The sequence below is a fragment of the Tenrec ecaudatus genome, chromosome 2 (genome assembly GCF_050624435.1).
Source record: "Tenrec ecaudatus isolate mTenEca1 chromosome 2, mTenEca1.hap1, whole genome shotgun sequence".
In the NCBI taxonomy this organism is placed as follows: domain Eukaryota; kingdom Metazoa; phylum Chordata; class Mammalia; order Afrosoricida; family Tenrecidae; genus Tenrec; species Tenrec ecaudatus.
The window spans coordinates 77,226,059-77,253,033 of NC_134531.1; the positions used below are offsets into that span (position 1 = coordinate 77,226,059).

Genomic DNA, 26,975 nt, shown 5'->3' on the forward strand with positions numbered 1-26,975 from the left:
TTTGGAGGACATTAGGCAACACATGTGCAGTACCACCATATATTTGTTTTAAGGGACCATATAAATACAAGTGGAAAAGGCGGAAGTCCTAACAGATTCATGCTGTCAAGCCACCTTTGTTTTTCTGGGGATGCCCCCCTCCCCCACCACCCGCCCCTGCCCAGGATATTTGCTTTGCGGCTTTGCAGGTGCTGAAGTTTATTCAAATTCTTTCCCTACTTCTAAGTCAGCAAAGTTGGCCACAGATACCGCCCCTAGACTTACCAGGAATAGAGAATACACCCAATCAGGAGGGTGGTACCTAGTCCAGTAACCAAGTTCCTCTCTCTGTACAGGTCCTGGCCAAAGTTAGGCACACAGATTGTGACGTTCTTCCCATGTTCATCCAGACCTAAACAACACAGAGGGCGCAGTCAAAGGAGGAAGGTCTCGCTTTGCGGAGACTCACTGCTTCATAGTAGAATGGAGACAGCCCACTAGGAATTTCGACGCAACATTTTCACTCTTGCCTTAGTGCGTGAGTTCCAAAACTTATTTGGCCTACAGTCCCCTTTTTCCAGTTAAAAAAGGCAATTAAAAAAGGTTGTACTCTATAGCCCATAAACCAGAATAAAGGCATCTGTTTTGTAGCCCCCACCCCTACCCCCACCCCATCTGGATTTTTTTCCAGTGTCCCGGAGTGGGCAGTACCACCACTTTCAGAAACACTGGTTTAATGGGTCAAACTGCAACAGACTTCAAAGCATTGCTCTTCCACTATCAACTCATTCTTCACACAAGCCCCGGATTCCAGTTTACCTAATAGATCCTACAGTTCTAGGACTTAGAGCCTTGCTCTTAATGTGCTCAGGCTAGAAGTTCGAGTCTACCCAGAGATGTCTTGCAAGGAAGTCCTGGCAATCTAGTTTGGAAAAACCAGCCGCTGACAACCCTATATGGAGTACAGTTCTAGTCTGACATACCCTGGGTCTCCAGGAGTGGAGCTGCTCTTTTATGGTACTTTTCAAGCAATAATAAAAAACAAACAAAATCCACTTTTTTTTTTCAGTTGATTCAACAGCCTGTAGTGAGCAAGAAACAATGTACAGATAATTAAGAACTTTTTCTGTGTCTTACTCTCTCTCCGGAGGAGTGTGGAGGCTAATTAACAGCCACCCATGCAATAGCAGCAGAACAGTGGTCTAACCTGTTCTCAATACAACAGCCTCCGGTCCAGAGGAGAAACCAACCATGTGGTGTAATGGCCTTAGTATCCTCAGTCTATAACTTAGGAACCTTTTTGTTTTTAATAATTCTTGTTCATTTATTAATGACATGAAAATAACTATTGGACCCAATAATTCAGGGATGGGAATTTTTTCAGCATCTTAATAGAAGAACTTATGAACTCCCTGAAGGAGAGGTCTGGATTTAAAAATAATAATTTTGGGAGGCTACCTCATGAATTCTTCTAAAAGGTTAGCATGAGTAGTAAACTGCATTTTATTTTTATTTAATGGTCACCTTCAATTTTGAACAGCCAACCGAGGCTTGAGTGCCAGCTAACCCCCAAATCAGGGCGCCTCCACATAGAATAACAAGTCTAAAAACTATTTGGCAAATATGCACACGGTAATCACACTCAAAGTGAAACTGCTTCTGATGTGGGTTAAGGACTTTTATTTTTAGCCCAGCAGAATTTTTTTGTGGGGGGCGGGTAATTAACCAAAATACGATTTTTTTTTTCCATTTCAGTAGCACCATCTGGCCTTAAAACAAGATCTCCCCACCCCCATGTTTTTAAGTACTACCTGTATTTTAAAATAATATTACTATAGTTATAAACAATAAACTCCCTTTTACTAAAACCAGAGATCAGCATGTAAAAGTCAAAAAGAGGAAGTCCTATGGGGAAGACTGAAATAAACTTAAAAACCTCTAATTACATCACTTTCCAGTATAAACAGCTATTCCGACAAGGTCCATATCTTTGTATCTGCTTTCCAAATTTAATATGGGGAAAGAGTACTAACCACTTTTGATTTAATTCTAGAGCAGAGATACATTTATTTACCTTGATCTGTACAAAATCAAATGTGCCCAGCCATAAACAGTTGCTGATGAATCCACTCGGACGCGTGGCAATTCCATGTGTATCAGAGGTGAACTGTGCCCACATGTTTCCAGTAGCTGGGTGCTTCCCCCACCCCCACCCCCACTCCCAGTAAATGGCCAGTCCTTCCTTCTGAGGCTCCTCAGGGTAGACTAGAACCTTCCACATTTTGAAAGGTTGCCAAGCACATTAACTATTTGTACTATTCATAGACTTCATACCAAAAATAAGCACATTTATAATACACTCAATGGGATTCAAAATGAGACAATTTAGCCCTTTATTGGAAATGTTCAGAGGCTTATAAACCAAACTAAATTCAGGAATTGATTCTGACTCCTGACAGGGTCCAACTGCCCCTGTGAATTTCCAAGGCTTAACTCTTTACACTTGTAGAAAGCCCTGTCTTTTTCCCAATGAGCTAGCTGGTAGTTCCAAACTGCCGACCCTGTGGTTAGCAGGCCAACTTATAACCACTACTCAATCAGGGCTCCTCAGGGGTATATAACATCTTTTAATATAACAGGCTCACAGTATCTTCTAACTACTATAATAGTGTTTACACTTTAAAATTTTTCTCAAATGATCATAACAACGGCCCTATAATAATAGCTAATTCTTAGATAGCACGTCAGACACTGGTTTAGAAGTATATGCATGCGTCCATGCATGAACATGTGTACATGCACACAAAGCGTAAGCACATAGCTTAATATTTTTCTTATTAAAATTACAACCCTTCACTCCGAGATGAGGTGCACAGGCATCAAAAGCAAAGTTACTTGAGTATCAAGACCAGGACACAAACCCAGGCACAAAACTCTGACTGCGTGTTCTGTAAACACAAGTTATTTAAGAAGGGCAGGTCAAGATCGCACAGCGGGGCTCTGACCCTGTCTCCCAACTCCCATTTCCCACGCCCGCATTTCTTTCCACTCCTTCTGTGAACAATCAGAAAAATGCCCATCTGAACATTAAAATGAAAACACATTTTTCAAAAATAAGCAAAGCAAGACAAAACGGTGCCTTCATAAATATAGATTGAACCTAAAAGAAATTCGAAGGCCTGTCTAGCTTTCTTACATGGTGAGGGGCAAAGACTCCAAAGAAGAAATGTTTGTTTCCGTCACCCAAATTAGAGACTTTCCTTAATGAAAATCCCTGAATCATCTATCTTTGCCCAGTGACTACCCTGTCAATATTTATTCATTCTCCCACAGATGGGCATGGGCATCCACACACGCATGCTCAGTATCAAGGGCAGCTTACCGAACTCTACAGGTTTGCTGGTCAGAGCTGAGAAAGAGAGGTAGGTGACGTAGCAGCTTATGAGCCCTGACTGCAGGAGTCCCGAGTGTGGCTGGCCTGTAACACACAAGAGACGTTTTAGTGACTAGAAAACTCGTGCCTCAGGAAGACACCAGACACCCCAACAAACACCCCGATACTCCTTAAGCTTTAGGACCCCACCGCCTCAAGTGAAAGTGGAGAAAAAAAGACACATAGAGAGACCCTGCTGTATCCAGTTTTCCCTTTGGTCAAATTTGTTCACAGGATAATTAGTATTAAACTATAACTGCCAAGGAAAACCAAAGCAGAGGCCATCGAGTCAACTGTGAGTCCCGGTGCCCTCGCGCGTCTCAGAGTAGAACAGGGCTCTCTAGGGCTGCTATAGCTCTGACCTTGGCAGAAGTACAATAAGGACTCTGTTCCCAGCTGTTTCTGGGGAGACTCAAAACTTTCAGTTAAGAGCCAAGAACTTAACTGTCTGTGCTATTCAGGGACCCTCTCGCTGCCAATAAAGAGCAGAAACCAAGCCTTTTACGAATGTTGCTTTCTGCATGAGAGTAAGACTGGCCTCAGCAACTAATCACAATAAACCAAATATTTCAAAATATTGAGCCTACCTCGAAAGGTGATTTTAATCTGCATATTGTTTAATTCTTAATGACATGAAGGAAATGGGAAACAATACTCAAATTTAATACTACTTTTGAAACCATTAGTATGTGCATTTGGAACCCACTACCTTTTCAAATCACACCGTTAGGAAGGATTCAAGTGGGATCCCACAATGAGGGCACAATATATTTAGAGTCCTGTGCACAGTCAGCAGGTGCGTGCAGTATATGTGAAAATCTGTATATGTTTCTTGGCCACATTCCCTTTTCCTGTGTGGAAACCTGCATGTCAGGCACATGCCCACTGCAAGCAGAGGAAGACACACACAGGAAATCTGAGAGCAGAGACTTCGGAGTTTACAATCCCAAAGATAGCATGGCGGTGCCGTCCCAAGACATCCAACGTCGTTCATCAAGGATAACCCGCATCTATACATTCCAAACAAAATCGCCCAGTGCCTCCACCAACTGCCTCCTAGGATTTCAAAAGCTGGGGCTCTTTCTCTCGTTCTCTACGTTTCAGTGGCACTTGATCCACATATCACACCAGTCAATAGTAAAAGCGGTAAATCCTCATGGAATCAAACGGACACATCTTTCTCCTTCTGAGCAGCTGGTAGGTTAGAACCACAAGCCTCTAGGTTACAGTCAGGTGTTTAACCATGCATCACATGCATCTCGCTGTCCTTAGCGCAATACAACCAGGGCAAAAGGAAGACCTTAAGAGTGACAGGCAACTACGGTAAATATGATCCCATGCACAATTCTGTAAAAGAATACAATAACCTCAAGGCGTTCAGACAGGCAGGCAAACCGAGCAGGTATAGGAAGGTGAACAGGATTATACCCATGAGCCTAAATAGAGGATAGTCCTACAGATGTTGCTGTATGCGCTGCAAAGATATCCATGTATACAGTAAAGCATATGGGGCAAAGTTGTGAAAACTTCTTAGCGATAAGCAAACCCCAAAGAAATGAGTCGTGGGCTTCGGGGCTGAGGACCAGAGTCTTGGAAGACAGCTGGGTCAATTACCATAATGTAGACCACAAAGCGGTGTTCTACGTTGTGTTGTGCTAAATAGTGACTGGTATCCTCAGAGTTAGAAGGTTTCGCTGGGGAAGAACCTAGGTCTAAGGAAGGTGGGTGTAAGGAAGAGTTTCAGCTGCTGGCTGATTCGGGATCTGATTTCCTGCTTCTGGACCATGCTGCCGCAGCTCTCTGGTTCACAGTCTGGGAGTGAAAGATGGCACTAGAAACCTCTCTGAGAGCCTCTAAACTCTGACACAGACATTGTGTGGGAGCTCCCAGACACCATTTTTTAACATACATGCTGAACATTTTTCATTTAAAAGACATTGTGGATAATTAAGGAAACACTGTCACGTCAGGAGAGCTGGTGGCAGGCTCACAGGAGGTTAGCATTTGGACCCACCAGTGGCTCCACAGGAGAGGGCTACGTGTGTCTGCGAAGATTTCCCGTCTCAGAGACCCAAGGGGAGGGCTACAATGCCCTAACGGGCTGCTTTGAGTCAAACTGACTTCATGGCCATGGGTTTGGGTTTCGGTGGTCTATTACTCAAGAGTGGCAACATCTATCTCGATATTCATGGAGGTAAGTTTAGGCTTCATATGCTCTTTTTGACATGGTGCAGGAGAAAGGTGTGGCCGTATGCTTCGGAAAAGATCGCAGCCTTCAAACCCTGTGGGGAATCTCTACGCTGTCCAACACGGTCACTATCAGGGGCCACAGACATGACACAGGTCACTATCGCCCTCAGCCGCCCAAGTGTGGGACAGGAAGAAGAGCCTGCCTGAGTTCCCCGAGTTCCTTGTCCATCCCTGGCGTAGCCAAAGTGAGAGAAAATAGATTCGCTAAAAACAAGACCACTTAGCAATATGAAAAAAAAGGAAGACTGGGAGAAGCCGTACTTACGGTTTTGGACGCATGGTGAGATGGCCATCAGTGAAATAAGCAGGCACAGACCTCCATTTATCCCCAGGAAGATTTTGTTTTCCATGCAGCCTTCTCTCTGAGTGTAAAACACCGCCATCAGGATCAAGCCGCCGGTGGCGATGGAGTACATGATGAGTGTCATCAGGGACAGAGAGGCGTACCACAGCTTGTTAGTCGCTGTCCCCGCAGTCCTGTTTCTCCAGGAAGCAGGTCCGAGGGAGAAGAGAAAAGAAAGGTCCGTGAGACACACAGTTCTGACAGTGTTCCCAGGCTTCCCAGTTCTGATAGTGTTTCCCAGGCTTTCTCGCTAGCTGCAATCAGGCTCCCAGGTGACATCTCGCAGATTTTAGCTAACTGATAAACATGCAAACTTCTTAGTTCAATGTGCGATCTTCTCTCCACACTGAGATGATTCCGTGTTAGGTTCAAGTGCATTATTCAATTCAAAGAAATTAATAAAGGCTTCAATCTGATCGTATTTCCCCTTCTCCATTCTGAATTTGAACTACCCCGGGAGAGTGTAGTGGGCTATGTGTTGGTTGGGCTGCTAACCGCAAGGCCAGGGGTTTGAAACCACAAGTGGCTCTGAGGGAGAAGGATCAGGCTTTCCACACCTGCAAAGAGGTGAGGCTTTTTAACTCCCATGGGGGTACAGGCTCAGAACCCCAGAGGGGCAGTTCTCCCCCATCCTATAGGCTTGCTAGGAGTCCGCGTCGACTGGGCGGCAGTGAGTGCTTTGGCAGCATGCAAGTGGCTCTTTCCTGGGCCTCGCGTTAAGCGTTCCTGGAAAACAGACTCAGAGTGTGCACCTCAGTCCCACGGCAAGTGCTGTCAGCAGCTTCTGCTGAGGCCCATGTTTGCTCAAACAAAGCAGCAAATGAGATTCACCCAGAGAAGGACCAGTGGAGGAAACGCCAGCTCTTTCCCACTTTACAGACTAGGAAGCTGTGGATTGCCAATGTTCCTCCAAAACAGTGTCAACACTAGGGAAAATCCAATTACTTAAAAAACGGTAAAATACAAAATCAAAAGAGTGAACATTGTAATAATGAGATTTACAACAACAAACTAACAGATATGAGAGATGGGCTTTAGAGTAGTGTATAAAAATATTAGTGAAGGGAAGAGAAAAGTGTGGTGTATATCTAAAGAAATTGCTCTGAGCAGGAACAAGTTTGTAAACGCGACACGAGGGCAGGAAGAAGGAGAGGGAGACAGGACAACGGGACAGGAGAAGGAACTGCGAATCAGCCATGTGCCTTAGGATTACACCGCTCTTTGTAATCACATTCTCAAGCCTTCACAGAGCCAGCCGCTTGCTTAATGTTCTCACAAAACTGCAGAGTGTTCCAGCAGCCGGCTGAGCTAAACTGCTCTGAAGATCAAACCGCTGCTGCAGCCAGAGGCAGAGAAAAGGGAGCGGCCAGGCTAAAAGGGATAATGACCACTGCGCTTCTGAAGCCCAGCCAAGCCGTCCAGTGACTGCAGAATCCCAGGGCTCCAATCTAAGGCAAGCAAGGACAGGAGAGAGACTCAGGAAGAAGACAGATCTACGAACCAGATAGAACTGATGTGAGGGCGGGCGGGCGGGAGGGAGGTGGGATACATTTATAGAAAAAGGAAACCGCAGCCGGCCTGCCGTGTGGGGTGCAACTTGCCCTGCAGCAATCTCGTGGGCTGTGAGTATGTGAAGGTCTCTCTTCTTTATCGTTGTTGTCACTCTTCTATTTTCAAACTTAAATCTCCAACCCCACTCTCAGGTCCTTCCTGCATTCCAGATTCTTATTAGCCAGCTGTTTGCTCAACCTCTCCCAGAAGGTCTGATAGTGTTGAGTTCTGGGCCAGAACACACCCATTTTGGTTTGAGTATAATTAATATGGTGGTTGATTTGTTATCAGCTTAATAACAAAGGTTTAGTTGCCAGTTTCCCGGAGCTCAGTCACAGCTTGGATAGCTAACTGGTGCTTCCGCTCTGCCTGTGGCATAAACTGAACCCCTAGCCTTCTCAGTCACTATACAGGGATTGATTGGTAGCTGTGTGGTTTACTCACTGGGCTTCGATCAGAAAGGCCTACAGTTCAAAAACCACCAGCCCCTCCCCGGGAGAAAGACGGCGCTTACTTAGAGTTAGTCTTGGAAACTCCACAGAGGCAGGTTTAGCCAGCCCTATAGAGTCAATATTGTCAGGCAGAAGCGGGAGTTAGCAGGGCAGGTGCGCTAGGAGACAGAGCTGGTGAAACCACTCCAAGGCCAGACCCCCTTCCTCCCTCCTCCTCCCCTTCAGTGCCTTCAGGCCCAGGTGCAGAGGACTAACGATTACTGATAACTTTGAACAGATAACTATGAACACTGTTGTTTAACTCTGGGCCTGCAGACACGCTGCAGTGAAAATTCCCCAGCTACTCCCCCCCCCCCCCCCCAGACTTGGGCTATAAAACTCTCCACCTCTTGCCTGGGGCCCCACCTGGGGGCAGTGAACCTCACCCTGGAGCTCAGGATGCTCCTGTCCCTTTCTCCGCTCTCTCCTCCTTCCCGGGTGGCACCATTTCTCTGGCCCTGATTTAGGGATCTGTGAATTTCGCCCGGGAGCTCTGAAATGGTTTTCTATCATTGCCTTCTTTGCGTCTTTCCAAATCAACCTCACAAATATGAGTCGACATCGACTCGACTGCATTGTTTGGTTTTGGTCATGAACTGTTAAAATTGTCACCCACCTGCATATAATCTGTAATGAGTATTTACCGATGAACCCAGTATAAATATATGAAAGATTCCAATAATTAGAGTCCCCACCAAACAGTTGAGTTGCTGGAAGATTACTCCGAGGCTAGTCTTTTTCCAGCTCTCCAACGTCCACTGACAGTGGACACAAGTTGGGCTCACCTGCTGTGAGGCAAGAACCCAGTATTTGTGGGTGATAAGAGGCACCTCAAACTCTGCCGGGCTGGTATTGCCGTCCTATAACCATCAGGTTTCCTAGGTTCTAATCTTCGCCCAAAGCAAAGAGAACTTAAAACACTTACTGATGAAGATCAAAGACTGTCACCTGGGGTCCTGCAGGTAACTCCAGGTAACTGGGTAACTAGCAAGTTCCACCCAGGTGATTTGTAAGGAGTCAGAGATAAGCCCCACCCATCACCCTCGCACTCACGTGCACACAGCAACAAAGAGTTAAGTCAAAAGTTTACTCAAGCACAGGGTCACTGCAAGAGATAAACCGAGCCCCCCTATAGAAGTGTGAAGAATTCCAAGCTAGGGAGCAGCCCCACCCATCACCCTCGCACTCACGTGCACACAGCAACAAAGAGTTAAGTCAAAAGTTTACTCAAGCACAAGGTCACTGCAAGAGATAAACTGAGCCCCCCTCTAGAAGTGTGAAGAATTCCAAGCTAGGGAGCTGCCTCCTGTTCTCGAAGGGCACTTTCAAAAAGGGGGGACCGCAGCTCGCCAGAGGCTGCTTTCTAATTAGTTAGTAAGCTTGTCCTTGGGTCTGCTGTATATTTCTAATTTATTTCAGGGTGTAATTCTGTGTCAGGATGTCTTCAGTTTTAACTCAGGCTATAGATACAGTGTGGAGGTCTCTACCTTCCCCGGGGGACTGTAACTGGGTTAGATATCTCAGGGGGATCACCTAGCCTGACTTAATTCCAGGTTAAGACACTTAATCAGGCTCATGATCTCAGGGCCCATTAACAGGCAGAATGCTCGCTCCCTTCACAAAAAGAAGATGATTCCTAGCAAGAAGAGGGTCCACTTCCTCAGCAAACAGTGTTCACTCATTCTTAGTAAGCAGAGCGTTCATTCCCTGGGCAGGCAGAGTCCCTGACCTGACCTGTCCCTAGTGAGATCAGTCTTCACTACGGAGTCCACCTCAACATGAAGAGAACAAAAGCCCTCACAGCTGGATCAGTGACACAACATCATGACAAAGGGAGGAAATACTGAAGCTGTCAAGGATTTCATTTGGCTCCAAACCGCAATCTATGCTCATGAAACCAGCAGCCAAGAACCCAAACAATGCCTTGAATGTCACTTTGAGGACCCAAGTCCGCCTGACTCAAGCCATGGATGGCCTTTTCAATTGTAAGAGCTGGACAATGAATACAGACGAACAAAGAAGGAACTGTTGTCTTTGAGTGACGGTGTTGGTGAAGACTACAAATACGCATGGACCGCCGGAAAAATGAGCACATCTGTGTTGGAAGTAGTCACTCTGGCTCCTTGTTGTCCTTCTAAACACCTCAGGGCCATCCATCACCCCATCAGAGAAGTTCCAGTTTCCATCTTCAGAAGGTATCTAGAATCCAACTTCTGCTACCCCGTGCCTCACCTGTGTTTGTCCCAACTAGCCTCCCTACCTGCACACTGACTTCTTCATCTCTTTTCAACCTAAAGCATAAATTCACATTACTCCTGTTTTAAAAGCCAAAACCCATGAACTGACCTAAAAAACAGTCTTGCAGGATGTGGCCCAGTGCCATCTAGCTGGTTTTTTACTTTACCTCCTACTCCTCGTCCCTCAAGGAGCCCTGGTGGCACAGAGCTTATGCATTAGGCTGTGAACCACCAGGTGTACAGTCAGAAACCACCTCAGGACAAAGACTGGGCTTGCTACACTCATAGTCCTGGAAACTCACAGGGCCAGTTCAACCCGGTCCGATAGACTCGATATGAGTTGGCATCGACTCAATGGCAGTGACTATGGTTTGGGTTTACTTACTCTTCCCTACCTGTGGGTGGAATCCCAGCTTGGGGTGACAGGGAGAGAGAGGCTTTGTTCCTAGCACAAGTGAAGCACAGAGTGCTGTCCCAGGCTCTCCCTCATTTCCTCCTAGTCTCCCTTAAAACTCCACTTCCCACTCATCAGATAGCCTGTTGGTTCATCTAGGCCAGTTTCCTAAAGTGGGTAAGACCCCTCTGGGATGGGGGTGGGAGGGTGCTGGACCAATCCAGGGGAAATGCAAAGACAGATATCCACACTTCATCCTGGATGATGGGATTCAAATTTGTAATTGCCAGGGGGGATGGTAGGTCAAGTAATTTTGTTGTATATAATTCTCCCCCACCCCACAGAGTTTTCACTATTGAACAAATTGCATATTTTTCTGACTATAATTTGTTTATAATCAGACAGAGATCTGACCCCCACCCCTAGCGAAAAAAAAAATTCATTGTGATCAAATAGATTCTGATTCATAGCAACATTGCAGGGCAAAATAGAACTGCCATTGTGGTGCCTAAAGCTATAAATCTTTACAGGAGCAGAAAGCCTCGTCTTTCTCCCTGTGGTAGTGGGTTCGAACTGCTAGCACTGAGGTTGGCAGCACATCACACAATCCAGCCAGGCTCCTCTGCAGCCCAAAAATGTCAACTCCACAGGCCAGGCCATGGCTGTGGTTACTGCTAGAAGAGGGCCTGGCACTTTTATTAAATACTGGAGCAAGGGTTATTTACTGTTACAAAATTAATGTGTTGCAATACAAATTAAAAACAAGATGTCTTAATTCTCCTTGTTAAAAATAATGAATGAGACTTCCTTTCTCCCTCCTCTTCCTCCCTTCTTATTTAGCACTGACTTTACAAAGAGGGGCCACTGTACTTCTTTCTGCCTTTTTAAAAATTATGTAAATACAGGATGTTTCTGCTCATATTAGGGAACCACTTCTTTTGAAAGGTAAACTTTCCATTTCCTTAGAGATGAGCTTAACTTAATTCAGGCGGCACTGGACTCCAAATGGCAAACCAAATTCTCTAGCCACAAAGATACTCGGAAGTTGACCCTGAGAAGGCAAGTATGATTGGATCGCGGCCACTTAGCTCTACAGAACAGGGGCACCTTTCGCCTGGTGCGTCACATTCTGATTTAATGCTTACTCAATAATTAGATTGCCGTCTTTCCCTCCCACCTTTCCAGGCAGGTTTCTGGGCTGGGAAATTTTATTTTGAATGCTATTTCCTCACCGCACCACTGTTAGCAGAGTTTTTGTATTCCTGTTGCACGAGCTTAACTTCCAAGCGACATCTTGTTTTTGCAGATTTCCCAAATAACTGCTTTATCTTTACATTCTCCGTGCCTGCTTGTCACCCACTGAGTATTTGGAAACGTTTGTTGCATTCATAGTGTCAGATAAAAATTATCAGCAGATATCTTACTTTGATTTGGGAGTCCTCACTTATGAATCCAAATACTCACTTTTAAAGAAATCCCTGGCCCAAACTAATCTGCCAGTGGCTTTTCTTTAAATCAAAGTTGCCAATCATTTCCTTCCTAAAGGAAACCAGACTTAGTAACCTTGAATTTCAAACGCTGTGGCTGGTAGAGGAGCACAGGCTCCCATGTGAACTGCAGCCCCAGGGTGGGGTCTGGGTGGCAGGAGGTCAAGTAGTGACATATTAAAGATCTAGCCCAACCACACTGGCCGGGTGTGACAACTGAGGTCAGTGAGATGCTACAGATAAACAGTTAAATAAACAGAGAACTGGAGTCATTAAAGCGGCAGCCTCCTAGTTTAGAACCCCTGGCCTTTCTGGTCCCCACTGTCATTAGAATCTCCTCGGGCTCGGGATGGATATAATAGATATGAAGACACAGATGGAAACAGACATGGACATAGATGCTCATACACGAGCGGGCTTCAAACGTTTTCACGTTTTAGAAGTTCACAGAAAACCAACTGAAAAGGCAGTGAAAAACTGTCATGAACTTTTTGAAGGCCCCCTCCAGTACATGTGTGTACCCATACACAGAAAGGAAAAGAGGGGCTCTCCCTGGGAGACACTGCAGCTGAAAAGACACATGGAACTACCCTAGTGCCCTGAGCTGGACAAGTCTCATGGATGCAACCAGACCTCGGAAGCCGGAGAAACCACAGAGACTTCTGCCAGCGCCGAGATGCTTACAGCGCGCCACTGGACCCAAAGACTTTCTACCTACTGGCTTGTGATCGACCTGCATTTGGCTTCATTGCATGTGTTTCGTGAGTCCGAAGAGGACTTTATAGAGTAGTATCAGACACATGGGCTAATATCAGACTTATGGCCTTGGACTGGACTGGGTTGGGATATTTTCTTAATGTACAATTGCTCTTGTATATAAACCTCTTCCTTATACAAAAAAAAAGAAAAAAAGAAAGGAAAAGAGGGAGGGGGGTGTAAGAGCGGGTTTGCCTTGAAGAGTGTGAGCAACATTGTAAGCAAGAGACTTTCTTTGCAAGAAACAAAACCTCCAACACACACACACACACCAAACTCACAAAACTTAATGGAAATATCAGCAAGCTTCCCAGTTTGTTCTTGATTATAACCAGAACAGAACCAACTCTGAATATGTGGACCAAAGGGATTTGGGGACGAGCAGCCTCCAGGCCTGGACAGGAGCAGCAGTGTTTGCTGCGAAGCTCTTCACGTCATGTTTACTGAAGCGGTTTCTAGAAAGTTTTCAAAGCAACCAAAGCAACCAAGCCCTTCTTCCAAAATGCCCGTTAAAACTTGGCATCGATTTGTTTAGTCTCAGAAAATGGCTTCAGGATCAATCAAAACACTCAAGTCAGAGTGAAGAAAACCATTCTCAAGGGAGCAGAGTATTTAATGGACTAGCCAGGCACTCAGCAAACATTTTAATATTTTACCATCAAAGTCCCCATTTGAAGTATATAGGTGAAATATTAAAGAAAAACTTTAAGAGAGCATACTTATTTTTCTCTAATGAAAATTTCAGAGTAACAGTACATTAAGAATGATGAAAATCAGAATAAGACTGTAATCAATGAGGATGCATTTCCATCATTGTGGGGTTTTTTTCTCTACAACTGAGCAAAATAGGTCACAAGAGAATGGCACTAACCCACTCGAGTTGTCTTTTAAAGAGCAGCACTGCTTCAGAGCAGGAGCTAGTGGGAACACGAGCGTGCCTAGGCTTTAAGGCTGGCTCGAAGACCAGGACAAGAGCCTGAGTTGGCTCTGAAAATTAGGATAATTTTTAAGATGAAGAACTGAAACACCAACACCAGCTCACTGGTATGCTTTCAAAAAATAGTAACCTCAGTCATAACCTTAGTCTCATAAGGCAGCACAATCAACTGTTCTCTCCTGTCCGGCAACTTCACGAGGTTCGTGGTCGGCACCCAAGTGAGGTGAGCAGCATCCGGGATATGAAAGTGTGTGAGCTGACAGCGAATGTAGACTCTTACCTTCAGAAGCAAAAGAGAAAGGAAAACGCAACCGTCTCCAAGCATCAACGCATCTACAGGGCTAATGGCCGACACAAGCCACAGCCTCCGCTGCCCTGAGACCAGGACCAGACGGTGCCTCGCTACCATTCATCACAGTATTCCGATCCAGACCCCAACAGATGGACCCCGACAGGTTGAGAGAGCAAGTTGAAACAGCACTCAAATTCTTAAACAGACTCCAGACTGTTATGGACTAGAGGATTCCCTAAACGACCCCTCCCTCCCCCGCCCCTAGATCTTCTTTAAACCTTGAACCCAAACTATCCTGGGTTCCCCTTTCAGCAATCTATCAGATTGGCAGGCAATCTCAAGTCAATGGCAATAGGTTTATATGGGATCAATTGACAACAAAATGCACAAGGCTAGATGGTCATCTTTGGGAGCAATGTCTTTAGATTACTGGAAAAGGAACAATTCAAGAATCAAAGTCACTAAATGGAACATGTAGAAAGTGCTTGTGTATGTATAATCTCAGCAAAAACAAAATAAATAAAATTGTATTTTAAAAAATATATGAGATCAAAAAGTCAACAAGTGCACTAAAGTAAAGATAAGGGAGCAGGTTAGAAAAGGAGGAAGGAAACGAGAGTAGAAAAAAATGGAGCAACCTGAATGCAATTAGAGAGAATGAAATGCTAACCCATTCATTCAGGGGGGAAATGTAATACAATGTTACAGAACAATTTGTGTAGATGCAGACAAATGGGAACCTAATGTGCCATGTAGCCTTTCACCAAATACAAACACGCAAGAAAATATATCTTTATTAAAAACAAAAAGACAACTCACTGCTCTGTAGGACAGGGCTACTGGCCCTGTGGGTTTCGTTGTGAAGCTGGTCATAAGTACTTTGTTGTGCTTAATCCAATATTTACCAAATCATAAAATAACTAATACTACATCTTTTAACTTAAATACCCTGACAATTGTATCCTAAGATTTTATCTTTTAAGAAAACAAACAAAATAACTACCATGCAGATCAATATATTCAGGACATACAGTATATATTGTTGCATCCAACATAGAAGTAAAACATTTTATATACACACCGGGCAGTGTTTCGTTCTGGTTCACCTGGGGCCACTATGAGTTGGAACCAACTCAATGGTACCTAACACCACATGGCATTTTCACAACCACCCCAAGCCAGCTCGGCTGAGATCCAAAGGGCAGCAGGTCAAAAGCACCAGGAAGAAAGACGGGCTTCTGCTCCAGTAAGGAATGAGTCTTGGAAACTCATGGAGTGGATTACTCTACTCCATACAGTCTCTGAGTCGGCACTGGCTCAAAGGTAGTGAGTTTCTTGTTGCTTTTACGATGATGTCCTAAACTTACAAAGCCTTACTGGAAACACAATAGGCAAGTCTTTATGTCTGTGTGCTAAATAGGGAAATTCAAATGCTCTGCCTACGGTCACAAGGAGAACCAATTTGGTGTTTGAGCTCAAGGGCTGGTCCCCTTGCCCAGCTGTCATGTCCTCAGTGTGGCTCAGCAAGGAATAAAACTGGCTGTTAAGTTTGGCCTTCCTCAATCAGCCTAGAATGTGAGTGCGATTTCAAAGTCCGCAGAAAGCCCTCTTTTTACAGGGCAGGATAGCTTTCCAAAGTAGCACTACCGATCTTCCTGACGCAGTGTAAGGGCCCTTTCCCTCTCAGGCAGTTGGGAAGGAATGAAATTGGTATTCAATCTTGCATTCTTCACAGAAAGCAAACCTTCAAAAAGTAATGTGCTGGGGTATTTCTCTTGTGTGGATGGGAAGCTGAGGCCCGACCACGGAGCCGGGGACAACGGTGGCAGTTACAGGGTTGAACGTGGTTTCCTCACAAGATTGGCTGGTTCAGAACCCAACTAAGACAGCCCCCAGAAAAGGAGAAGCAAACACTGACGGAGGAGGAGGGAAGGGTGTAAAAGGAGGAGAGGTAGGAAGGACAGGAACACAGAACAGGCGAGCATTAAATGAAAAGAGGCACCGAGGGCAGGCTCACGGTGAGCTTTAAACACTGTAACTCTCTGTGGGAGTAAAAAGCTACCTCTTTCTCCAGCAGAGCAGCTGGTGGTTTCAAACTGGTGGCCTGGCGGTTAGCAGCCCAGCGTGAAACCACAAGGCCGCCATGAGTAAGAACTGACTTGACGGCAGTGAGTTTCACTTGAGTTACAAAGGGCAGGGGTGAAGGGGGAACCCCAACCAACTCAAACCCCAAGCACCGCTGCTGACTCGATTCTGATTCACAGAGAACAGAGTCGAGCTGCCTCACAGGGTTTTGCAGGCTGTGAATCTTGACTGAAGCGGACAACCACATCTCCGTCCCCTGGGGCAGCTGGTAAAGACGAATCACCAGCCTTTTAGTTAGCAGCGGAGCGCTTGAACCACTGTACCACCGGGGTTCCCGAGCGAAGGAAGCCCACCAGAGAACATGATTTTGGCTGTAAGCAGGCTGTTTGTCGGCTCGGGACAGGGCCTTTTCTGCACTGTGCCCTGGGCAGCTGCTCCGAGGCAGTGGATTCACGTACCAGTTCTTGTTCCATTTATGTGCGAACTCCACGATCAGCATCAGCTGGATGCCTATGAAGATGAAGGCCCCCACGGCTCCCACATAGCGCCAGGCTGCAGAAAGTGACCAACAGAAAGGAGGTGAGCCCATTCACCCAGCTGTTTGCCTCAAAATGAAGGAAACATCTGCTGCTAATTTCCACGGCATGTTACACTGCAGGTATAACACCTGTAACTCCCACAGTCATGGGAGTGGGTACCTTGAACACACCCGCGTTGCACAAGAGAGCCCTGGGTCTAAGCGGTGCAGAGTTCCACAGCCAATATGAGTGGGACTGGGGATGAATACAGGTAGTCTGGATCCAAAGCCTGGCCCCCATGCCGTGACTCCAAGACAGCTGACAGATACAGGGATTTATAAAATGCACGAGTTAAAACCACGAGCACGCCACTCTTTCACACTCAAGGTTCCGATTATCTTGTGCACCATCATATCCTAGGAAGGAATGAGGTCCAGAGTGTGAGCGCAAGCGCCCAGAATCTTACTTTTGGCTTTGACAGGGAGGGGTGGGCCTTGAAGGAGCCAAGTCATGGGGTTTCGGCTAGTGTGTGGAAATGACTGAGCAGACTAGGGTACACCTACACATGATTCCAAGACAAGAAGTGCGTCTGTGGGGAATAGGGTCACTCTGAGTCAGAACTCACCTGATGGCAGTGTGCTTGGTTTTAGTGGTGGTGAACAGAAATCTACCTAAAGGTGCTCGGTTTACTTGTTTACACAAAATCCAGACACATTCCTTGTGGCTTTGAAAGGGCTGTCAAAATAGAGGTCCCATTTTCCTCAGTGAGCAGGCTAGTGGAGGCAAATAAGATTCCTTCGGTAGCTCATGATGGGGTGCACGTAGCAGCATGCCAATACACCAGGGAAGCTTTCCCAAATCTCCAAACTAAATCTTTTAGCATCAACCCCTGGGTCCTGCACTAATTATGAATTAACAAATGAGTAAGAGGAGTAGTTGTTTTCCCTCAGGATTGACGTTTAATTATTCTTTTTTTTCAATGGTGTTAAGAGGGGTACAACTTCTTTGAGGAGTACATTAAAAACTCGTATGACTGGGTGGGCCCTGATAAGGGACTGTGAGGAGGCCTGGCTGGTCCCTCGGAAGCAGAACATTCTTTTAGCGTCTTGATGAGGACAGCGGATCCATCTGAATGGAACAAAGCGGTACCCCACGGAAGCCCAGGGCCCTGTCGAAGAGCAAACTGGAGCTTTTGTGAAAAATGAGTTTCCTGAAGGAACAAAGCCATCCAGGATCGGGCAGAGCCAGTACCTTGTAAAGATTCACAAAATACTTCAGTGAAAGGAAATCTTCACAGAACTTACATACAGAGGGGGCCAGGCATGTACAAGAAAATTCTGTTTGGTTGACATTTACAAAATCAGGCTATAGAACAAGCCTCCCTCACTCACGCCCTGTGCTCACATGGATGCCGACTCACAGTGATGCTGGAGGACAGGGAGAACTGATCCCGTGGATTTCCAAGACGGGCACCCTCTACAGAAGTAGAGCGCCTCGTCTTTCTTCTGATTGACAGCCACAATGCCCCTCAAACATTATTTTGCTGAGCTTGAGTCCTTTAACAGCAATGGCGATGTCAAGGGTGGGTGGAATGAATGCTCTTCCTGGGAGCAAGCTGGGAGAGAAAGGGAAGGAAGAAAGCAGGGTGCCTGGGGGCTTCCAGAGGGGTTCTGCCTGTGTCTTCGGCGGAAGCGTCTCCTGAGGCCACGCACCTAGTTCTTTGGAGCTCCTTCACACTCCCTCCCCTGCCCCACTTTCCATAGCCCATAGGAAGGGCTTCTAGTTTCAGCTGCAATGGAAGGTTATATATTAAATCAGTACTGGCAGGTTCTACCAGTAAGGGATATAACTCAGTGCCATGTGGCTGCACAGAATGCAAGTTTCCAAGAGCGAGGATGCTAGTCCCAGCCCTGCCGGTGCTGAACAGATGGGGAGGGGCTGCAGTGCTCCGTGTCCCGTGGCCCCGGGGAGTTTGTCCTTTGCTGGCTGTGCTCAGAAATAGCAAGCTCTTGCCCAGACCTCTTGTGAACCTCGCTGGTGAAGACACACTGACATGCCAACAGACTTGTCCAACGGAATTCTAGGTGCCTCTGTTTCTCTACAGGCCAATACACTTACACTTATCATTCCAATCCCTCAGTCGGCAGAGTGAAACAAAAGAGGTGGCAGGGGAAAGGATGGAAAGGGAAGGGGTGGACAGGGGTGGATTGAGTGTGGGCAGTTAAGGGACATGGCTTGTTTTAAGATATAAGATAATACGTCAATCAAAGTATCAAAGGCACTTGGGATTTTGCCTTTGAAAAATTGTACAAAATAGGTTAAAGACAAAATAAGCAAGGTGCAACCATCATCTATTTGTACCATTCAGAAAGGACTCCTGGTCAGGAATGAAGAAGGCTCCTGAGCACATTGCCACCAGCAGCAGAAGCTTGAAGAACCAAAAGCTGGAAGGGAGAGGCAGAGAAAATGGATTCAAATTATATTCAAAGGAGGACAAAAGACCCCTTAGAAGGTAAGCACGTCCACCCATGATTCCACCCCTTGGTAATGTTCTCTCCAAATCGAGGGGAAGTAATTACGTGTCTGGAGAAGGCCCCTTTTCCTTAATCAGGCAGACTTGGCATGGCTCTGATTGTGCCGCACACCACTTCGTTGCAGGGCTGGAATTGACCCGGGAAAGGTCTCAGTACAAGAACTAGAGCCCTTTGTCTCCGCTGCCTTTCCACTACTGTAGCGGTATGGAAAAGCGAGCACTCCAGCTCTTCGGACACAGTGTGCTAATCGGTGCAAGGTCCACCTGTGTGCCAAGTCTACTCAGAGGAAGCAGTGGGAGGGAGCTAGTGCAGAGCAGGGCTGCTGGCCCACTGTTTGGCGCGGAATATAGGCGAGGGAAAAAACGCCACAAAGACCCAAGACTTACCCATTGTGAATATGAGCTCGGCAGCTTTTGCTGTTCTTGACTTTGAAGGTCAGCAGGGAGAAGATAAAGAAGAAGCACGCCATTCCAAAGCAGACTCTGTACACCGCAGAGTACCCTACCAGCTTCTCACAGGAGTCGCCAGCTTGAATGCCTTTGCAAATATCTTCAAAGAAAGGGATCTGAGCAAGAGAGGAAAGGAGTCACCTGTTAAAGCCAACTCACAGCCGTGCAGCCGGGCGCCGTCCATCCCGCCGCTAAGTCAGAACCCAGTGGTGCAAACAGACGGCGCAGATCTAGATCTGGTGCTCACAAAGGGCCCCCAGTTCTTTAGGCGGGAAAACAACCTGTGTGATCGAAAGCCCTACGACCTCACCCCAGGACAACAGTAGCATGTTTCTATGAACGTCAAAACAGAAGGATTCCGCCCACTATAAAAACACTGCCTCTCAACAAAACCAAACTAGGTAGCGACACCAGAATTGAACCTTCTTGAGAACTGAAAATATGTGCAAAAATACATTGTACATTTTCTCACAATGTAGCTGTTATGCACTAAAAGACAGTAACATTGCCCGGAGGAGAGAAATGGAGGCCCCATGTTGAAGGGAAGTACACCGGTGTGATTGTAATGACGGCCTTCGAGTGCTTCTCTCACTGCCGGTCCGTGAGGCTGCGCTAATAAACACGCACCACGGGTTCGACATGGCACCACGATTAACCGCTAGGGTGCTGACCTCAAGGTGGGTTGATCAAACCCAGCAGTCACTCCTCGGGAGAAAAAGGAGGCTGTGGAAGCTGTCTACAGCCTGAGAAACCCTACCGAGCAGTTCTCCTCTGTCCTACAGGGTCATTACGAATCGGACGGAGGTGGGAGGTCACTGGGGTTCCCATACAGAAGGGCTGAGTTGACTTAGGGCTCGTCTTCCTGAATGAGGATTCCCGCTCGTGCTTTCCTGCAAAAAGCACTCTAATGTCCACATCCAAACCTGAAAATGCTTCTCCGAAGCTGCCCTCGCCCCCTGGACTCTTGAGCATAACTCTATTTACATGCGTGTGTACGGAAGACTTAATAAAAATGAAACTGTTTTTAAAAGCCAAACCTTCTGTTTATAGTTGGTTCCTGCCACTACAATTGGTGTTGTTTGAACAGAGGGAGACCAAAAGAGATGCGTTGTTGTGTTTGGGCTACAAAGCAAACTACCACACCTGGAGGATCTCCAGGTAAAACAGGATGCCGGTTAAATCTGAATTTCAGGGAGACGATGAAGTGTCTTGGTAGCTGGCATTAACTAGTATATTAAAGGAAGTCCGTTGTGTCCTAGGGCCAAGCATCTGGCGCACCATCCTGCAGACACAGGAAGTGACTATTTAACACTTTATACTTCTGGCTGCAAGATCATAGGGCATATATTGGAAAGACGGTGGATCTGTGGCCGCAGGTCCGTCTGGAAACAGATGGCGAAGGCCAACCAGGCCCAGGGAAAACTGTCTGTGGGGGGACACAGGTTAGCAGGACTGTGGGTGAGGAGAATGCCAAGACAAGGGTCTCCCTTTGGGGCTGCAGTGGGAGAGAGGTGGCCAAGATCAGAAGTGGAAACGCAGAAACAGATCGGGAGCTTGTTTCACGGCTTACTGGGTTTGAAGCACGGAAGCATCCCAATGAGAATGTTTCTGGAACTTGGTTCAGAACACAACAGCGGTGAGGGCTGGCCACAACGAGGCAGGAAGTGCTCGCCACACACAGACGGCGAAGCCAAGCAAGTGATTCTTCGAGGAGTCTGGGTTTGTTGCAGTTTTAAGTGGAGTGTGAAATCACATGACTAAATGCTTCAGCGAGTGAAGTAATGAGGGACAAAACGAAAGTTTCGAGACTCTCACCTGAAAGTTGTGCTTTATGGGAGAGGTGCTGCTGATAAAGAGGGAAAATCAATTTAAATCTGTAAAAGCTTTCTTCATGAAGGAGAAACCACACTTGCTGTTTCATTCCCGTGCAACTCATTGCTCTATAATATTCAACTCCTTTCTTCCCTCCCTTCTCCCTTCTGCCCTGAAACCATCTTTGACCACGCCATTCCCTCTGTCCAGCCACTGCCCCACTATGATGTGTGCCTGTGAGCCCCTTTCTCAGACAGCAGCTCACCGTTCACCCCCAGGATCTTCTCCAACTCATCACCCCAGACCACTGCTGGCCCCCCTCTCGCCTAAGGTCCATTCCCAAGAGAATGTTAATATTCAGAGATGAGCATGAAGAGAGGTGACTGTATTTGACAGCAGTACTTAGAGAGGCAGGAGTTTCTGTCCCCTCCCTTGTTTACCCCAAACCACTGCCATCGACCCTATTTAGGGCGGATAGTCTCATCTTTCTCCCAAGAAGTGGTGGTGGCTCCTTGTTTACTCCCCAAAAAACACAACCCCCGCTCACTGCCATCCAGTCCACTCTAATTCGTGGCAACCCTCCAGGACAAGGTCCAACTCCCCTGTGGGTTTCCAAAGCCCAACTTAAATGTGCCCTGAGCCTTTAAGTCATCACAGGTGAGTGTGTGGCATTGCATGTTCATCCAAAATAAAAGTAGGCAAACAACCCCTGTTCCAACTATGCACCAAGACAGTCTTTATGCTCTGCGGGTGACTGGGCACACTGAGCCCTCAGTAAGTGGTGAATATATTCAGGGAAGGAAAAAACCCTCCAAGTTGAACAAGCTGGCAGAACTGTTAACAGGGAACATTTGTTCTGATTAAATATTTGCTGTTCCAGAATTTCAAATTCTCGTGGACACTAGACATTTTGGAGCCATTGAGGCTGGCTGAACCCTTGAAACTATTGCCCTGAGGTTTACAATTTTAAAGCTTAAACCAAAGATACCTCAAGTTATCTAAAACCAAACACAGATTTAAGTTAGCCAGTCAGCCAAAGTTCTGCAGTGAGTATTAAGCTCTCTTAAGAACAATCTCTATGGGATCGAACTAACAGCAGCAGCCAGAAAGATCAGACAGGAATGCTATGCTGGACTTGTGCTCACGAGGGCAGACAACTCAGTAAGGGAAGGTAGGACGGCCATCCAACGCAAAGAATGTAATCAGTGTGACAAAATTATACAGGAGAGACTCGAATTTGTCTACATCTAGCCATACTTATTCTCAACCACAACAGAATAATAAAACTTAGGGGCAAAAAAGGGGAGTGCCTACTAAGAGAGTGTGTTGCCTGCTAAGTCAGGTTCTGAGCATCCAAGGACAAGTGTGGTAGCCGGTCCACACACTGTACTGTTTTCTATACAGGCCTTTGAGAGCACGGGGTTTCCTCCCAATCTGCAAAACAACCCAAAAAAGCAAAGTCACAAATTATCAAGTAACACTAAATAAATAGTCCATGTCAACTTCCAATCTTAACTCCAGCTCTTACCAGGTGATCTGGGCAAGTTACACATCCTCTCTGAGGCTCAAGTCCTTTATATGGAAATATGAAATATTACTACCACCTACCACCTAAAGCTGAGGTTATTAGATGGTACATGTAAAGCGTTTACGCTCAGCCCCTAATATGCAGAAGCAAGTAAGTGAGCACCTTTAATTTGAAGGCAGTTACTAGCATATAAAGAGCTCTGGGTGAACTGTACTGCTAAGCACAAGGTCAGTAGTTTGAACCCACCAGCTGTTTCATAGGAGAAAGATGAATTTACCCATTCCAGCAAAGGCTTAAAGTCTCAGAAACCCAAAAGAGGCAGTTCTACTCTGTCTGACAGGGTCACTATGAGTCAGAATCAGTTCATAGGCAGTGCATGTTGAACTAGAATATAGAATTTCTGGGTGGTACACACTGCTGGACTACTAGCCAAAGGTGGAACCTCAGAAGAAAGAACGGTGATCAGCTTCCAAAAAGTCACCATCACAAAAGGCTCAGGACCACAATCCTAACCTGAAGCATGCGAGATTGACATAAGTCAGCAGAGACATTGGCAACTGATTTACCTATACCATGTTTCCCAAGGTGTGTGTTGGAGGGGGGAGGGTACACAGGACTTCGAAGGAAAATACCGATACTTTATCCTGGATTGTGGAACTTATTCGCAAAAGTACAAAAATTTTCAGGAGTGACACGATCACTGAAGACAAAATGTGTGCACAAGCAAATGTGGTAACAAAAGCTGATGGTGCCTGGCTATCAAAAGATATAGCGTCTGGGGTCTTAAAGGATTGTAGTTAAACAAGCGGCCATCTAGCAAAGTGACAAAGCCCACATAAAAGAAGCACTCAGCCTGTGTGACCATGAGGTGTTGACGGGAAGGGGCATCAGAAGTTCAAAAAGGAAGCAACCAAATTGATATGACGGGGAGTGGATGTAGTGGAGACCCAAAGTCCACTAGCAAGACAACTGGATGGTTCCTCTCAGAAGCGCCATGTGGAACAGAGGATAAATCCAGGGTGCGGTGTGGCACTGATGAACCACATAACTATCCTTTAGTTCTTTTATAATTTCCTCCCCTTACTATTTGGGTCTTTATATGATATACTCATTAATCATGTTAGAGCTGCACATGTTCATTTGTATATTTAAGGTCGTCTGTACCTGGTAGTCAAGATAGCCGACCCCTCAGAGACAGTGATGGGAGTAATGGTCCCCTGAGGGTATGGGAAATTAGAGGGGTGGGGAGAGGGGGCAGGAGGGAAGGGAGTTGATAGCACTCATGATTGTATGACCCCCTGATGGGACTGAACAACAGACCTGTGTGGGAAGGGAAGGGATACACTGGAATAAGATATGCTGGTAAAAATACTACATATATATATTTTAAAATCTCAGTTGCTTTTCTTTTTTTTTTAAGAGAGGGAGGTAGGTCAAATAATTTTGAAGCTACAATCCAGCATATGGAGTATTTGCATGATGTGGGGTCAGCATGCTTGGCTGATAACCAAAATGTTGGAAGGGGTACGCCCAAGTCACCGCAGAAAGAGTTCCAACTTCCAGAAGCAAACCACTGAAAACCCTGGGGTGCAAGATACGACTCCATAAAGAGAGATGGGGGCCTGATGCATGTTATGACATGAATGAACCTAGAAAACATTATGCTGAGTGATTTAAGTCAACTGTGACCACCTGCTTCCGTAAAGATTTATAACCGTGGAAACCCTACGAGGGGCGGCTCTCTCCTGGGCGATCAGGCTGGGTGAGTTGGGATCACCCAATGGCTGTGGGTCTGTTTGATTTTTCTGGTTTGTGTTCTATACGGCAATAAAGAAAAAGAACACCCCATAAAGGGTGCGCCCTTCTCCTCTGACACACTAGGTGTCACCAGGAATTGGAATCAACTCAATGGAAACTGGGGGTGATCTGGCACATACACAGAACTTTCAGCCAGGGCCCAGGCACTACCTCACCCCTTGTTCTCCGTCTCCTATTTAAGTGGCCTTGTTTCTGTGAATCCCTGGAGGCCTGCATGGTCTCCCTCATGCGGATGATGCGTCTTTCTCTTTGTCCTGCTGAAGAAGACTTAGAAAAAACCCAAATCTTTGCAAACTGCACTTGAATTTGGGGTCTCTTTTCTCCCCAAGAAGACTAGAGAGGAGGACTAGAAAGCCTGTGTGCCTGCTCGGTCAGACTCAGAGTGGCAGCACAGTCTTGGGGGGGTGGGTCCCACAGCGTTAAAGAGGAAGAAGACAAGACCCGTGTGCCCATCATGTAGACTGCTGCTGGGGAGAGATGAGAAAGTGGGGCGCTAGCAAAGCTTTGTCATTTGTTTGCTTCCTTACATGCCATCGTATCACACTCCTAGAGCATTACATGAAACTGGCTGGCAAGGAATACTGGAAGTACCATGGATTGTCAAAAGGACAAACATCTTAGAAGTACAGCCAGAATTCTCCTTAGAGGCAAGGATGATGAGACTTTACCTCAGCTACTTTGGTCGTGTTGTCAGGAGAGACCAATCACTGGAGAAGGACATCATGCTTGGTAATTTGGAAGGGCAAGTGGTGGTGGGGGTGGGAGTGGGGAGAGACTAAATCCAAGGCACAAATATGCTTCTAACCACACAGGTAACATACCACAAATTAAGAGGTCTGCGCTTCATTTGGTGGAAAACATCATGATTGTCCCTCACTAAACATAGGGTCTGCTGGTCTGGCATGAACAAGGCAGATAGAAAGAGTTCTCCTGAACATGGAAATTTTGAGAATTTCTCATGTAGGAGAGGTAAGTACCTAAACAGGCAGATCTCTCTCTTCTGACTACTTATTAGAAGGAGGAAGTATCTGAGAGCCTAACATCCACAGCCGCCCACCGCCACTGAATCAACGTATAGAGTAGTCTAGAATTGTGTGCTGGGGTTTCTGAGGCATGGAAGCAGAAAGCCTCATCTTTCTCCTGAGGAGTATCTAGTGGGCTCAAACCATCAACCTTGTATTAGCAGTCCAATTCCTCATGCATTATGCTACCAGAGTCTAAAGGAGTTCCCTCAGAGTCTAAAGGAGTCCCAAATCAACTATTTTTCTTCTGTAACATCTAGATCTTCAATGTAGTGAGGGATTACATACAAATTCAATTATAAATGTACTGCTGTCTTCCTTAAGTGATTGTATAAAATAGTACGATTAGAATTTGTATATGTCTTCTTTATTACACATTACACTAGGAGCCTGGATGGTATAGTGGTAACACATTGGGACGCTAACTGCGAAGTCAGCAGTTTGAAAACACCATCCATTCCACAGGATGAGGCTTTCTACTCCTATAAAGAGTTACAGTCTCGGAAACCCACAGGGGCAGTTGTACCGTGTCCTATAGGGTCACTGGCAGTGACTCAATGGCAGTGAGTCGGTTTTTTGGTTTACATATTACATTATATGATTATACACATATGGAGGAGTCTTCAAAATTTAATGGGAAAAAATGCAATTTCCCCACACATTTTTAACCTTCCTGTATATTATAGCACAAGGCTTGATCATTCACTAACTCATCCAGAATCTACTATGTACAGGTACTGTACTAGGCTATGGGATGACAAGCAGGCGAGTAAACCAGATGACCATCTGCAGTGCACTGGATTACTTGCTATGGCTCTCCTACCACAGTCTCTGGAATGCCCATCAGACGACTGGGGAGAACATGCAAATTAGGGATAGAGGACTATGATATATGCCCTGGGGACTGGTCAGTGGTATAAAGTGCACCATCTCAGAAGCAGGACTGGCACTCTGTGACCATCAGGAGAGTGTGTGTCCTTATGGGACTCAGCAGGAAGAAGAGAGAGTGCTGTGGGAGGGAGGAGGAGGGTACGGAAGGGTGGAGGGTGGAGCCTCAGC

The 26,975-nt window shown here is 46.1% G+C and overlaps 1 protein-coding gene across 2 annotated transcripts in view; it reads right to left on the bottom strand.

Moving 5' to 3' along the window:
* SERINC5 (serine incorporator 5) overlaps nucleotides 1-26,975 on the bottom strand; it is a 99,588-nt gene that overhangs the window by 19,065 nt on the left and 53,548 nt on the right. For both annotated transcript variants that reach the window (XM_075541218.1, XM_075541219.1), the window contains 6 exons: nucleotides 19,674-19,852; nucleotides 19,115-19,197; nucleotides 16,694-16,787; nucleotides 5,928-6,139; nucleotides 3,362-3,457; nucleotides 265-391 (listed from right to left, as the gene is read on the bottom strand). In XM_075541218.1, the coding sequence (XP_075397333.1) occupies nucleotides 265-391; nucleotides 3,362-3,457; nucleotides 5,928-6,139; nucleotides 16,694-16,787; nucleotides 19,115-19,197; nucleotides 19,674-19,852 (791 nt within the window). The remainder of the gene's footprint in view (nucleotides 1-264; nucleotides 392-3,361; nucleotides 3,458-5,927; nucleotides 6,140-16,693; nucleotides 16,788-19,114; nucleotides 19,198-19,673; nucleotides 19,853-26,975) is intronic.